This window comes from the organism of the source record quoted next, unplaced genomic scaffold (genome assembly GCF_019419815.1).
Source record: "Pyrus x bretschneideri cultivar Hongxiangsu unplaced genomic scaffold, Pyrus_bretschneideri_v1 Contig12, whole genome shotgun sequence".
Taxonomy (NCBI): Eukaryota; Viridiplantae; Streptophyta; class Magnoliopsida; order Rosales; family Rosaceae; genus Pyrus; species Pyrus x bretschneideri.
In genome coordinates, this window is record NW_025999413.1 from 6,742,641 (window position 1) to 6,759,021 (window position 16,381).

The 16,381-nt window shown below is 32.5% G+C and overlaps 1 protein-coding gene across 1 annotated transcript; it reads right to left on the bottom strand.

Moving 5' to 3' along the window:
* Positions 1-6,365: 6,365 nt before the first annotated feature.
* LOC103955040 (exopolygalacturonase) lies at positions 6,366-9,145 on the bottom strand. The gene is made up of 4 exons (XM_009366908.3): positions 8,986-9,145; positions 8,409-8,720; positions 7,604-8,125; positions 6,366-7,192 (listed from the first exon to the last, which is right to left on the bottom strand). The coding sequence occupies exons 1-4, from the start codon at positions 9,118-9,120 to the stop codon at positions 6,956-6,958; spliced, it is 1,206 nt and encodes a 401-aa protein (XP_009365183.2). The 5' UTR covers positions 9,121-9,145; the 3' UTR covers positions 6,366-6,955.
* Between the last annotated feature and the right edge of the window lie 7,236 nt (positions 9,146-16,381).

Here is a 16,381-nt window from a genome sequence, read left to right on the forward strand (position 1 = left end):
TTGTATTTAATTCGAATATCCGGTAATAAGTACCAGAAAGTAACATAAACTATATGCTGCTAGGAAGTAGAAAGGTTAAGTCATTTCAATAAAAATTGGCGCAATTGGCAAAAATATAATAAAAATCAGTGAAAGGAGGAAAAAAGAAAAACCAATACAGAGAAACAAAGGTGATCGTAAATTTGATTCATCATACCAGTTGTGTCTAGAATTATGTTCGTACATATTCACTCCAGTAGAAATAATAAGCACCACATAGCCTACTAAATGAAAACTAATGATTGCCTTCGAATTCGAGGGCCCGGCAATATGTGCTTAATTATGTCGTTTTGAAGGCCGCTTCATCGTTTCAATTTTGTTCTTTAAATTGAAATTTGACGTTCAACTAATATGATTTAGTCCTCCTAAGGAGAAACTGTAGAGACGGGCCAGGGACACACCCTACATGCAGGAAGAGACGGGCCATGCAACCTACTTTCAACAACACCGATATTGTCCCAAATTTGGCCCACTTCTAACAACACCGATATTATTCAAAATTTGGTAATTATCACTTGCACAATTCGTCAGGTGTAGAGTTTTATCACAAAAGACATTGGTATTAGTTAGAGTAGGGTTAAAATATTTAAACTATTATTTCTCTTTTTATATAGCTAACGTGGGACCCAACAAAAACATAATTAAGGAAAAAAATTACAAAACAAAGACTATTACTTTTCATCTTCCTTAACAACTCTTTTGGAATCAATTATTTGATGGCATAAACAAATAAAACAGTCCAAAATCCCCGAAGGAGTGCAATGAAAACAATCAAACATCTAGGAAAAATCACACAAACCTTGAAATCTATGCAATCGGATGGTGAAAATTTAGAAGTATATGCAAAACCGAAAACGAGAGTTCACAACCTCAGAGAGAGAGAGAGAGAGAGAGAGAGAGAGAAGACTTACTTGAGAATGCGAAGAGGAGTCGCTCTGCCTGTGCTTGGGACTGTTGGGTTACATGCAATGGTGACTTTGAGAGAAAGAAACGGGTATGGGTATGTTTATAAAGGAGGAGACGCTGTCTTTTGAAAAAAGACCAATAGTGGGCTGGGCTGCCACGTAATGTTTTGATGGGAACTCCTTATTTCCGAGTACTGTTAGTGAGATTAAATATGTAAATTAAATTTTGTAAAATAAATAATATGAAAGTTGATGATTGAAAAATTATTTAAGTATTGATTACGTGTCTATTTTTTATTAATGACACATTATTTAATTTACAAATTTAGCATAATTACTCCTCAAGAAACATCGCGACCTAAAGAAAGGACTTGCGAGCCAAGGAAAAGCAGGGGCATCTAAAATAACAGAATACTTTTTAGAGAAAATATGACTTTAGCCCTTCAAACTCAATTTTTTTCATATAAAACCCTACATAACTTTTTTACTCAAAGAAAACCCAATGACTAGGATCCACATAAGCAAATTCATTAACTTCATATTAATTCACACATTTTACATTTTTCACATGCCTAAAATACCCCTATTACATACTTGATGTAGACAATTAATTGTAAGGAAATAGTAAATGATTTTGCAACAAGAAAAAAAAAGACATTAATGTTAAAAATTTATTGCATATTAATTTTTTAGAAAGGTTTTGAATTTTCATAAAACTATTCGATTTAGTTTTTTCACCCTACTCTTGAATACTTTTGAATTTATCCCTTTTTATTAATATATTAGAACATTGTATTTCATTATCTACATGCACATTAATTTACCTACAACAATTATACCATGGGTGTAATATAATATCTCTTTTTTACAATGATGCAAAATAATATACCAACAACAAAACGTGCCTAACATATGTACTAATTACATGGAAAATAATTTACCTATATTAAGAAGGAATGTAGTTCGATGCATAGTATTAAAAATACTATGTTACACCCATGTTTATAAAACAATAAAACGTGCCTAACATATCTAACAATACATGGAAAATAATTTACCTACAAGTTAGAGAAATGTTATTTGGTTGGGTGTAGCATAAATTTTTTTAATAATTGGAAAAATTAAATATAACTAGGTGTCGTGTAATTTTTTTTATATAATTAGAACAAATTAATTTACCTACCTACTCTTTGAAATGTTCATTTCCAATGATGCAAAATGTTCATTACCTAACTACAAATTAATTTCCAATAATTTACCTACACCAATTATACCATGGGTGTAGGTACCAACAACTAAACTTGCCTAACATAAGTACTTGTACATGGAAAATAATTTACCTATAACAAAAGAAATGCAGTTTGATGTATAAAATCAACAATATTATGTTCCACTCATGTTTATACAACAACAAAACGTGTCTAACATATATAACAATACATATAAAATAATTTACCTACAAGTTAGAGGAATGTTATTTGATTCAAAATATATAATATAGGTGTAGTATTTTTTTTTAAAATAATTGGAACAAACTAATTTACCTACAAATTAATATGGATAAAATTGCTACAAAATATATCATGAAAAAAAAAAAAACTACTTTTCTAGTTTAACATAGATACGGTTAATGCAAACACTTTTTTCATTTTATTTCACTTTTTCTACTACTTTTAATTTGGCATAAATTTAGGAATTTGAAAAAGGGACCATAAAGTATGAGTGGCATGAGTGTAAATAAATTGCATTAATAGGTCAATAGTGTTCCTATATGTTTGCAAATTTTAAATTAGGGCTTAAACTGGATCTTTAAAGATAGATGGGTTTTTATCTAGAAATAATGAATTGTAAGGGCTAAAATCTAAAGCACCCTAGTTTTTTCACCCTACTCTTGAATACTTTTGAATTTATCCCTTTTTATTAATATATTAGAACATTGTATTTCATTATCTACATGCACATTAATTTACCTACAACAATTATACCATGGGTGTAATATAATATCTCTTTTTTACAATGATGCAAAATAATATACCAACAACAAAACGTGCCTAACATATGTACTAATTACATGGAAAATAATTTACCTATATTAAGAAGGAATGTAGTTCGATGCATAGTATTAAAAATACTATGTTACACCCATGTTTATAAAACAATAAAACGTGCCTAACATATCTAACAATACATGGAAAATAATTTACCTACAAGTTAGAGAAATGTTATTTGGTTGGGTGTAGCATAAATTTTTTTAATAATTGGAAAAATTAAATATAACTAGGTGTCGTGTAATTTTTTTTATATAATTAGAACAAATTAATTTACCTACCTACTCTTTGAAATGTTCATTTCCAATGATGCAAAATGTTCATTACCTAACTACAAATTAATTTCCAATAATTTACCTACACCAATTATACCATGGGTGTAGGTACCAACAACTAAACTTGCCTAACATAAGTACTTGTACATGGAAAATAATTTACCTATAACAAAAGAAATGCAGTTTGATGTATAAAATCAACAATATTATGTTCCACTCATGTTTATACAACAACAAAACGTGTCTAACATATATAACAATACATATAAAATAATTTACCTACAAGTTAGAGGAATGTTATTTGATTCAAAATATATAATATAGGTGTAGTATTTTTTTTTAAAATAATTGGAACAAACTAATTTACCTACAAATTAATATGGATAAAATTGCTACAAAATATATCATGAAAAAAAAAAAAACTACTTTTCTAGTTTAACATAGATACGGTTAATGCAAACACTTTTTTCATTTTATTTCACTTTTTCTACTACTTTTAATTTGGCATAAATTTAGGAATTTGAAAAAGGGACCATAAAGTATGAGTGGCATGAGTGTAAATAAATTGCATTAATAGGTCAATAGTGTTCCTATATGTTTGCAAATTTTAAATTAGGGCTTAAACTGGATCTTTAAAGATAGATGGGTTTTTATCTAGAAATAATGAATTGTAAGGGCTAAAATCTAAAGCACCCTAATTTTTAAACAGAATGTAATGACTTCACCATTTGGGGCTCTTATAAAAACCCCACATAATTCTTTCCTTTATCAAAATTATTTCTCTTTTGATCGCGAGTTGGTGGTCTAATAGTAAGAATGGATTATAAGGCTTCTTTAAAACTAAAAACTGGAAGTCCCAGGTTCGAAACCCGCTACTAGTGTGGAAGCCAGACTTGTAACCAGGAGAGGCTGAAATGTCTCTTATGGATAACCATAACTTGCCACCGGTTATCTTCCTTTGAAGAAGAAAAAAAAAAATCTCCGTTCGAAGCAATCAAGCTGTGATTTATGAATGGGGGAAATCGTAAGTGCCGGTATTTTCATGTCGAGTTGTCCTCTCGATCTCTGCTGCTGCCACCTTCGACTCCTGTAAGGAAGGCTACCACTGCCTCGGTCTCGATCTCTAAATCATTAATTGTCGCTGCCCTCAATTATTTCATGATTTTGAATTTGATTACGAAATGACGATGAAGATGTCGTTGTATAAGCAGATGAAGAATCAGAACACCACCAAGGGCAACCGGCTCTTGATCAGCATCACTGTGATCGGCAGCGCCGACCCGATCCGCTTCGTTGTGAACGAGCTGGAGCTCGTTGCCGCCGTCATCGACACCGCCTTGAAATCCTATGCCCGTGAGGGGCGCTTCGGCAAACAAAGCGGGCAGGTTACATGGATAAAAGAAACCACCATTCTTCTGTCGAAAAATAGGGTCTAATTGTTATATTAATCACATACAAAATTACTAAATTATTGTGCAAGTAATACACAATTTAAAAACATGCACATGATCAACTAAATGTTAAATGAACATATGACATAATGAATTAGAAAAACCTGAAAATTAATCGAGGCAATATTGGGAGTGTCACCTTTCTGACGTCTTCGTCAAATCTAAATGGGAAATTGCCTTGGACAAGGGCCTAATTTTGCCAATCATGAGTAGTAGTCCCCCTGAATGTTGGAGCTTTTGAGTTGTTGAATGTATTCGCTTTTCTAGACCTTTTAGTTTGTTTTGGCTCAAACTCCGGTAAACAAAACAGAAGTTCAACAGTTCCTACGAAAAGAAGAGCATCCATGGTAGGACTAACTGAAGAAAGTTCCATGTGAAGGTGGAAGGAGACTCTAAGATCCTAATTGATGATATTAATGGTGGATCTTCGTTCCCTTGGCACCTTCTTACTTAATATTCATAATCTGCAGAAGTTGGCGTGTAACTTCCCGTGTATCTCGTTTCGTCATATCTTCAGGGAAGTTTATCTTTGTAGCTGATGAATTAGCTTCTTTGGGTCATTCTTTTGTTGTTCCTGCTATTTGGGTTCGCTCCTTGCCCAGTGAGGCAAGAGCATCGTGGATTTGGGATTTTGTTGCTTCTAGTTGCCCTAAGGGCTTCTCCTTGTACTTTTTGTTTCTATTAATTAAAAATAAATAATAAAAAAGGGAAATGTTATTAGCAATTCAAAAATCTCATTCTACACGCTTCATAAGTGTATTTTTCTTTCTAATTATAGAAAGTTTGGAATGTCAAATAAGATTTTTGGAGTGATAATAACAATTCCCATAAAAAATCAATAATTACCCAATAACACTATTACACATTACAAGAAAATAAAAATAAATGTCATTTAATACAACGTATTTCTCTTCGCTTACAAGTTAAATATGTCTTAAATTCAAATCACATGTGAAAATTCACTACTAGCTAAGGAGATGAAGTAATGAACACAAAATTTCTTTTGTCATCTAATTACAAAGAGAGCTTTGAACAAAAAAACTCAACCGTCAACCCACACTCATCTCATGCTATTTGGGAAAAGTCTTATGGGCAACTTATTTACAACGCACGACAAAAAAAAAAAATCCTTATTCACAACCAGGGTCGGTTCTGAGATTTTGGAGACCTTATGTGAGACTCAAACGGAGGCCCTTGCATGGTCTAAAATTTTGGTTGCTATATTTTCTTTTATATTATATATTTTTTATTGTGTGTAAATTGATATAACGCAAAAGAAAATAAATAAATAAATAAATACAGAAAAATGAAGCATAGTGTGGTAGTCATGTACCTATATGCGTTCTCTATGTTTTTGGTTAAAATCTCCATGCTTTTTAAATACAAAAATCATGGTGATATGACTATGTACCTATCATATCACTGTACAAATATCATAAGCAAAACCTTTCATGCTCTTCTTATCATCTAGAGTTCATCTCAAGAAAAATTTATGTGTTAAACGAATCACTGGTTATGATATTAGTAGTATCTTATAATGAACATTTTTCATTGCATTTTTTGTCACACCCTAAAGTGAGGATGATTCTCACTCCCCTTCTCCCGTTGATTGCCATTAGATTAGTTAAAATTTTGAGATTCATGTCTTAAACAATTAAACCAACTTAATCTAACAATATCGGTGTGGTTGTACTATAATTTTCTTTTTGATATGGATGACTCAATAGTCTTCAAATGGATTGAAAAATAGATGACTTTAAAACGGTGACCAAAAGAATTAACGATTCTAATTATGAAGTGTATTCTATTAAATGATATCATATAAGAAATGGGGGGCTTTTAAAGATTATATCAAATTTAAGAATTTTAATTTATTATGATATTCCTAACTACAAATTTATTAGCAAAATTATCTTGTATAATGAAAGAAATTAAACTACAAATATTTAAAAATAGAAAAAATAGTGTAGCTCAAAAATCCCAAAATAGTTACCCTGCACATGCCCTATGTTAAAGAAACATGGCTGAAAAATAAAAAATAAAAAATAACAAATATAAGAAAGTACCACATGAAGGTACCAGCGCTTGACAAACATGCTAGGTAAACATATATAAATTGTTTCCCAACTTTTTTATATATAGAATATTAAGAAGGATTTTAGAATGTGCGGACCCCAAAAATTCTCCTCGCACCTCCTCAAGACCGGCCCTGTTCACAACCAATAATTGGCTTGTTTTCAAGAAGATGTAGCACAAGCAAGAGGCTTCGCCACGTTGTTAATGGTGGGCTTGACATGTTTACATTCAGAGGTAAGAGAGCCTTTATCTCCAGTGTATGTGAGATCAATGTTACTCAGTTCTACATTCTCACATGGCAGCTTTCCACTGCATAAAAGCTTGACACCAACTGGGCCTGAAGACGAGCCCTTTATGTTCTTGAAGCTAACATTGCTGATCTTAACTTTGGATGAAACCTGCATACAGTAATAGTATTATTAGAAAGCATTTATACTCATAAATATTTTTGATAAAAATGTTTTAAATATAAATATGTCAAAAAAGTTATTAAAACTTCATGTGTTTTTTTTTTTTTTTTTTTGTTTGGTGGGAAAACCATACGGGAGTTCTTCCTAAAAACATATACCTTTCTCCAGAAATTACTTTAAAATTTTTATATCAAACATCGCTAGAAGTGCTTTTGTTGAGAATTTTTTTTAAACCTTTCATAAACAATCTCAAATAGGCCGATGGACTCAAGTATCCATTCAAAATAGTGGAGGTTGGTGTCAAGAAATCTTTGGATTTCTGTTTGGGTTCTTCAAGATTAAGTATTTGACTAAGCAATAAAGAAACTATGATATTAATTTTGGTGTAAAATAGTATACCTCAGGTGTACACAACTTATGTGGGCAATACTCTTGGTCTATGACGACAGGGTTTTTAACATTGTCCATGATAATATCCTCAAAGTGAACATCTGAGACAGCAGTACCCTTTGCAGGGGAAGCAGGCCAGGTTTTGATCCTTACACCATTATCGGTATTTGAAATTGTGCAGTTCTTGATAAAGATTCCGGACACAGGTTCTTCATCCTCAGTCCTTCCGAGGCTTCCGATGCTTATGCCGTGGCCTGGTCCGCATGTAACGTTGGTTACATGAAGTTGCTTGGTGCCATGACCTATAGAGATGCAGTCATCCCCAGTTCCAATGGTTGTATCTGTGATGTTGATCTCAGTTGAACGTCCCATATGAATTCCATCTGTATTGACACTTTCTTTAGGCGCTGATACTGTAAAATGTTGGAATGCCAAATTCTTGCAACCCAAAAGATTGACGTGGAAATTTTTGCTGTCTTTTGTTGTTATTTCTCGAACTATGGAATTGGTGACAAAATTGAATCTCAAATTCTGCGAATAGTGTGAAAACAATTAAAACATATTAAGACAAGTAATGTCTCTTGCCAAAGTTATGTCAGGAAAATTTTTATATTGTCACACTGAATCAAAATCGCAAATCATCCACATGATCCATGATTTAGATTCGCTACCTAATATATTCTCTTTTCACACGTATGGCTCAAGCTGTCAAGCACCATATATATATATTCTTAGAAGAGTATGATCAGCCGTTTAGTTTCACAATCTAGCAAGTGATTTAAATTATAAAAGAACAAGATTTAAATTATCTTACAACAGCTTTAGATTTGCAATTTTTGTTTTTGTGGCAATCATTTTGCTTCCAAGCAGTTGTTCCTTGGCCATCGAAAATTCCACCACCAGATAAGGTGAGCCCATCAATGCGCTCAAAAGCTACCCAAGTATCTTCTTTTGGGAGTTCCTTGATATGTTCCGGAGCCTGCACCGTGCCTTGGAGCTGAAACTCAATAGGAGCTTTGCATGGTCCTTTGAAAGTTGCCCCTACAAACTTGTATGTCCCACTTGGAACAACAATTTTACTTGCCGATGTCGATGCACATGCATCTGTCCAAGCTTTGCTCAAAGCCTAATTAAAAACATTGTATAAAAATTAAAAATTAAAAATTGAAATGATTCACTTTAATTACCAAACAATTCTAGAACGGAAATGATTTTCCGCTTATTCATATTTTTTCTCATGCATATTTATTTCTTATTTTAAATTAAACAAATCAAAAGGAAAATAAGAATGTGCAACATCCAAAAAGTGTGTACAGAATTAATTTCTCTTCTAGTTAGAAATATTAGTTTAGCATTTCAAGAAGAATTACATAAGCATGTATAATGTCTACCTGGGTTATATCAGAGTTTGCTTTTCCACCATAATTTGCACTTGTTACATCATAGACACCAGATTGGGCATTAGATGTGGATGCTAACAACAAGTACACAAACATTGGCAAGATATTTTTCAGCTTCAAATCCATCTTGAGTTTTCAATTCAGAATTAGTTTCTTTCGTTTGGAATTTTGATGAAAACTTTATTTTGGTTTCATCGCAACTTTATACTTAGACTGGAAAGCTTAACGCCCTCAAATTACTTAGCCAATTACTAGCTAGTTTTATGGAAGATGTCTTACCCCTAAAAACCGTGCACGAAAAAAACTAGCAGCCGTTGAAGAAGTAGTGAAAAAATCTCAAAATTTCTTCCAAAGAAAGGCTTAATTAAGAGCTTAAAATTTCCTCACTCGGAATATTTCTTCCAAGAAACAGGGAAGTAGACCCGAATTAAGATGTTTAATTACTGTGTAGTTCAAGAATTATATCCTATCATTAGGAATTATATCCTATCATTAGTAATTAATTAAGCTGCTTATAGAACATCAATTGCCACCACTATGTATGGCCCTAGGTTAGTTCTCTTAAATTTCAGGTAGACGGGTCATGGGCCCACTCTAACAATATTGATACTGTCCCTAGTTGGTCACCTGTTCAACCAGTCAGGTGTGGGGTTTTAATACAAAAGGTCTCGGTGATAGTTAGAGTGGGGTAATTCTATTTAAGAGGCTTGTTCTCAAGCTCTGTGGCTGATGTGGGACAAAGGAATTTTAACAAGTTCGGTGTCAATTACCACTTCAACATATAGTTCTCCATGCTTCCTCTCCAAGTCAGTACTCAAATTGTTCCTTCTAAGCAAACCCTAGTTGCTGCAGCCACCAACACCCTGATCAACGCCAACTCCACCACCGCGACACACCTACAACTTGTTTAAACTTTACAGCGTGACTTGTGGGAATCCTCACAATAATAGTTTTAAACCATATCATAGCATGGAAACAATACAAAGACAAATTGGTACATCATTTTACTTGCTAGATGGCATATCTCGGTGTCACCCTTTATAGTCTACTCTTCACTGAGCGCAAATTGGTACATCACTTTACTTGCTAGAAAGACGAAGACAAGAGCATCTACTATGACGTACTCATGCAAGTCACGTTTTCTTTCTCAAGGAGTTTCTCTCCATGACTAACGTTGTCGCTAACGGTTGTACCAAGATCCGATTCGTCTGAAGAATTAGAAGCTTGCGTGCCAGTGCTTCTGCCTCGTTGGTGTTAATTTGTCAAGGATTGAGTGGCGGCTGCTGTGGTTGAGGATTTGAGGGATGGAATCGTGGGGTTCAATGTGGCAGTGCAGGGTCGTTTTAGAGTGGAAAGAGGATCGCATTCCGCAGCTAGGCTTGCATACATCGAAATTTCAATGAAATAAATATTTACCAATACATTAAATTTCGACATACCTGAGCTTACGTGACATGCACCAAGGGTCGCACAAATCGTACATGTGACATGTCACTCATCAAAACCGGACGAATCATAAAGTGACACATGTGGACACTTGGCGGAAAGTAATTAAAGAATTATCTTTATTAGTTCTTTGATTAGTTTTAATTTAAATCGAAACAAATTAATTGATTTAAAATGCCAAATCATGAAACAAGCCCAAAATCAAGTCTTGTGTTTCTTTCGTCAATAAATCAAGTCCACAATCAAGACGAAATTCAACCGTAGGCAAGATATGGAAAGCCTATAAATACACGGCTCTAAGACAAACCCTTGTAGCATTTTTCATTTGAGATTAAGTCATCGCCACCATTAAATAAACAACACCCACAATTTTCACACCAGGATCGAAAAAGAGGATTCAAGTTTTGTAAAAAGATTATATGTAACATCCCACATCGTCCAGGGGAGTGGATCCTCTAAGCCTTATATGTATATTCTCATCTCTACCTAGCACGAGGCCATTTGGAGCTCACTGGTTTCGGGTTCCGTAGGAACTCCGAAGTTAAGCGAGTTCGCGCAAGAGTAATCTCAGGATGGGTGACCCACTGGGAAGTTCTCATGTGAGTTCCCAGAAACAAAACCGTAAGTGCGTGGTCAGGGCCCAAAGCGAACAATGTCACGTTACGGTGGAGTCGAACCCGGGATGTGACATTATAAGTTAAAACTCAAAGTTTTTAAGCCATTTTCATTAGTTTTCCTCTTCTTTTTTTTTTTTTTTGTTAAATTTTCGTCTTGCCCATACCACAACACAAAACTATCATCTTGATGTTCTACAAAATGTATTTTTGGTGAAAATTTTCTTCTAATCCATGTCAAAAAAAATTTGAAAATAAGGATACAAATATAAAAGGTATTTGAATCTAAATAAAGTAACGCACTAAGAAAAAGAAATTCAATGGAAAAAGAAAAAGAAAAAGAAAAAGGCGGGGGGAAAAATGTTATGATCGATACTTTGATCCCGATCTTTCCTGAAGAGAGTTGCTATAGCACTAGCGATTGTATCGACTACAATCGCTATAACACTAGCAATTGTACTCAACTAAAGTCGCTAGCTTCGTACCGATCCCCCTCTTTTCAATTTTTTTCTTTCTATTTATTTTATTTTATTTTATTTATCTTACCATAACTACAAATTATCATATTCGTGTTCTTCAAAATATATTATCCCATGCTAAATCTATTATAATTAATATTTAAACACTTGAAATTAATGATTTAAAACCTAAATTTAAAGATACTCTCATATTTTCAACTTGAAAAAATCAATAAAAAAATAGTTTTAGGACCTAATAAACAGTATCACATCCAAAGGTCTTCCAATATTTTCTTTAACTCCGACGCAAATATTTTCTAAAGCTAAAAATTTCAAATTTTCACAAAAACTGTGATTTACAACCCATAGTTCTCTAATCGATGTTGAGAACTTTTACAATATTCGTTATAAACTTATAAGCCAAAGTTATAGTCATTTTACTCGCACCACATGTTTCCTAAAATTAATTTAGCACATTCCCAAGATTTTGGACACCTACAAATCTCTTTGGGAGACCCCACTATTAGTTTTTTTTTTTTTTCCTTTCTATTTTTCAACTTCAAAAAATTAACGAGAAATAGTTTCGGGGCTTAATAAAGGATAAAATCACATCAAGGGACATTTTCGTTAATTCCCACATAAAATATTTGCTAGAGCTAAAGGTTATGGTTTAATAATTAGTAATTATGATTTACTAATTAATTTTATGTAGTTAATAAGTGTTAGGTTTAGTGATTTTTCAATATTTATCGGAATATAAATATTTTTAGATTAAAACATCTATAAAATTAACACGCCCCTAAACACTTGAACTTAGGGTGTTATTATTCACATGCCCCTAAACACTAAACCTCATGGGCCTTGATTGCTTCTACTGCAGCTTGAACTTTTTAGCGGGCATGTGTTTGGACTTAGGCGTGAGTTTGGACTACGTCTAAACCATTAATTTTATTTATTTAACGAAAAGTTCGCGGTACTGTTCACTTTAACGAAAAATCACATTTTTACACTAAAAAATCAATCATGGTACTATTCACTTTACCCTTTATTTTGTCTTTATCATTAAAACTCAAAGTTTTTAAGCCATTTTCATTAGTTTTCCTCTTATTTTTTTTATTTTTGTTAAATTTTCGTCTTGCCCATACCACAACACAAAACTATCATCTTGATGTTCTACAAAATGTATTTTTGGTGAAAATTTTCTTCTAATCCATGTCAAAAAAAATTTGAAAATAAGGATACAAATATAAAAGGTATTTGAATCTAAATAAAGTAACGCACTAAGAAAAAGAAATTCAATGGGAAAAGAAAAAGAAATTCAATGGAAAAAGAAAAAGAAAAAGGTGGGGGAAAAAATGTTACGATCGATACTTTGTTCCCGATCCTCCATGAAAGGAGTTGCTATATTCGTAGCGATTGTATTGGCTTAGAATCGCTACCATTCTAGCAATTTTAATCGTAAAAAGTCGCTATCTTCATACCGATCCCCCTATTTTCAATTTTTTTCTTTTTATTTATTTTATTTCATTTTATTTATCTTACCATAACTACAAATTATCATATTCATGTTATTCAAAATATATTATCCCATGCTAAATCTATTATAATTAATATTTAAACACTTGAAATTAATGATTTAAAACCTAAATTTAAAGATACTCTCATATTTTCAACTTGAAAAAATCAATAAAAAAAATAGTTTCGGGACCTAATAAACGTTATCACGTCCAAAGGTCTTCCAATATTTTCTTTAACTCCGACACAAATATTTCATAAAGCTAAAAATTTCAAATTTTCACAAAAACTGTGATTTACAACCCATAGTTCTCTAATCGATGTTGAGAACTTTTACAATATTCGTTATAAACTTATAAGCCAAAGTTATAGTTATTTTACTCGCACCACGTGTTTCCTAAAATTAATTTAGCACATTCCCAAGATTTTGGACACCTACAAATCTCTTTGGGAGTCCCCACTGTTAGTTTTTTTTTTTTCCTTTCTATTTTTCAACTTCAAAAAATTAATGAGAAATAGTTTATGGGCTTAATAAAGGATAAAATCACATCAAGTGAACATTTTCGTTAATTCCCGCGTAAAATATTTGCTAGAGCTAAAGGTTATGGTTTAATAATTTACTAATTAATTTTATGTAGTTAATAAGTGTCAGGTTTAGTGATTTTTCAATATTTATCGGAATCTAAATATTTTTAGATTAAAACATCTATAAAATTAACACGCCCCTAAACACTAAACCTCATGGTGTTACTATTCATGTGCCCCTAAACACTAAACCTCATGGGCCTTCACTGCTTCTAATGTGGCTTGAACTTTCTAGTGGGCATACGTTTGGACTACGTCTAAACTTTTAATTTTATTTATTTAAAGTTTTATTTTTGGGAGTTTTAACGAAAAGTCCGCGGTACTGTTCACTTTAACAAAAAACCACATTTTTACACTAAAAAATCAATCATGGTACTATTCACTTTACCCTTTATTTTGTCTTTATCATTAAAACTCAAAGTTTTCAAGCCATTTTCATTAGTTTTCCTTTTATTTTTTTTTTATTTTTGTTAAATTTTCGTCTTGCCCATACCACAACACGAAACTATCATATTGATGTTCTACAAAATGTATTTTTGGTGAAAATTTTCTTATAATCCATGTCAAAAAATATGAAAATAAGGATACAAATATAAAAGGTATTTGAATCTAAATAAAGTTGTCACATCCCGACCCGGGCCCCCACCACAACCCGGGCTCGACTCCACCACCGTAGCACGATATTGTCCACTTTGGGCCCCAACCACGCCCTCACGGTTTTGTTTTTGGGAACTCACACGAGAACTTCCTGATGGATCACGCATCTAGCCCCCTTCTCGCTTAACTTCGGAGTTCCGATGGAACCCAAAGCCAGTGAGCTCCCAAAAGGCCTCATGCTAGGTAGGGATGGGAATATACATTTAAGGATCACTCCCCTGGGCGATGTGGGATGTCACAAAAGTAAAGCACTAAGAAGAAGAAATTCAATGGAAAAAGAAAAAGAAAAAGAAAGGGGGGGGGGAAATGTTACGATCGATACTTTGATCCCGATCCTCCTTGAAGGGAGTTGCCATTGTGCTAGCGATTGCACTCAGTTACAATCGCTAGCACTTGAAATTTCATGTTCTTCAAAATATATTATCCCATGCTAAATCTATTATAATTAATATTTAAACACTTGAAATTAATGATTTAAAACCTAAATTTAAAGATACTCTCATATTTTCAACTTGAAAAAATCAATAAAAAAATAGTTTCAGGACCTAATAAACGGTATCACGTCCAAAGGTCTTCCAATATCTTCTTTAACTCCGACGCAAATATTTCCTAAAGCTAAAAATTTCAAATTTTCACAAAAACTGTGATTTACAACCCATAGTTCTCTAATCGATGTTGAGAACTTTTACAATATTCGTTATAAACTTATAAGCCAAAGTTATAGTTATTTTACTCGCACCGTATGTTTCTTAAAATTAATTTAGCACATTCCCAAGATTTTGGACACCTACATATCTCTTTGCGAGACCCCACAGTTAGTTTTTTTTTTCTTTTTCCTTTCTATTTTTCAACTTCAAAAAATTAACGAGAAATAGTTTCGGGGCTTAATAAAGGATAAAATCACATCAAGTGAACATTTTCGTTAATTCCTGCATAAAATATTTGCTAGAGCTAAAGGTTATGGTTTAGTAATTAGTAATTATGATTTACTAATTAATTTTATGTAGTTAATAAGTGTCAGGTTTGATGATTTTTCAATATTTATCGGATTCTAAATATTTTTAGATTAAAACGTCTATAAAATTAAGTTTAGATAGTGTACATAATTTTTTTTTTAAATTATTTAAAAAAAAGTCTAAATTAATTTTTTAATAATTTTGAACTAAAATTTAACCTATTTGGAGCAGGAAAATTATTTCTGAATCAAAACTTAAATTGAAGTTTTAATCCAAGAATTAGAGTGTCGCCGATAAATGAGCTAAAATCGAACAAAAAATTTGAAGAAAAAAGAAGCACAAATTAATAAAAAACCTCACGGTGTAAATCACACACTAATTTATAACCCTAAATTTATTAATACAAATTATTACTTTATACAAGTGTTCATGCATTATTTGTCTCAAGAATCTCGAGTTTACAAGGCTATTGAGGGTTGATTGTGATTTTGTCAGGGTTGAGATGTCGACCAATGGAACTGATGGAGCCTTATGTGGTGGCTCTTGTGTGGTGGATCAAGTAAATGTGATGTGGAGGGTAATTAAAAATGATCGTTCATTTTTATGTACTGCTTCAAACTATGCCCGTGCTACTTTATATATGTATTACTCTTTTGACTTATTGTGATGTGGCTCAATTGATTAAAAACATCTACCCCATATACCGGAGGTCATAAGTTTTATTTTCACTTCCCCCAATGTTTGCTTGCATAAAAAACTCTTGTAAAAGTCTATGGTTCTAGTAAATAAATGTGACTACTTATGTCCATCAGTTATAAGGAAATAACTATAGTTAGAAGGTCTAAACAGACTAAACATAGTGTCATATTCCAACAACTCGGATATCCTTGTAATTTTTATTTTTGTTTAAAAAAATGAAAAAGTTCAACAGTTAACCTATAAATGAAGTATTTTAAATTCAAATCACATATGAAAATTCAGTACTAGCTAGGGAAACTTGGAGTAATGAACACAAAATGTATTTTATCATGTTATTACAAAGAGAGTTTTGAACAAAAAACTCAACCGTCAACCCACGCTCATCTCATGCTATTTGAGAAAAGTCTTATGGGTAACTTATTTACAACGCACGACAAAAACAAACAAAAAAAACTTG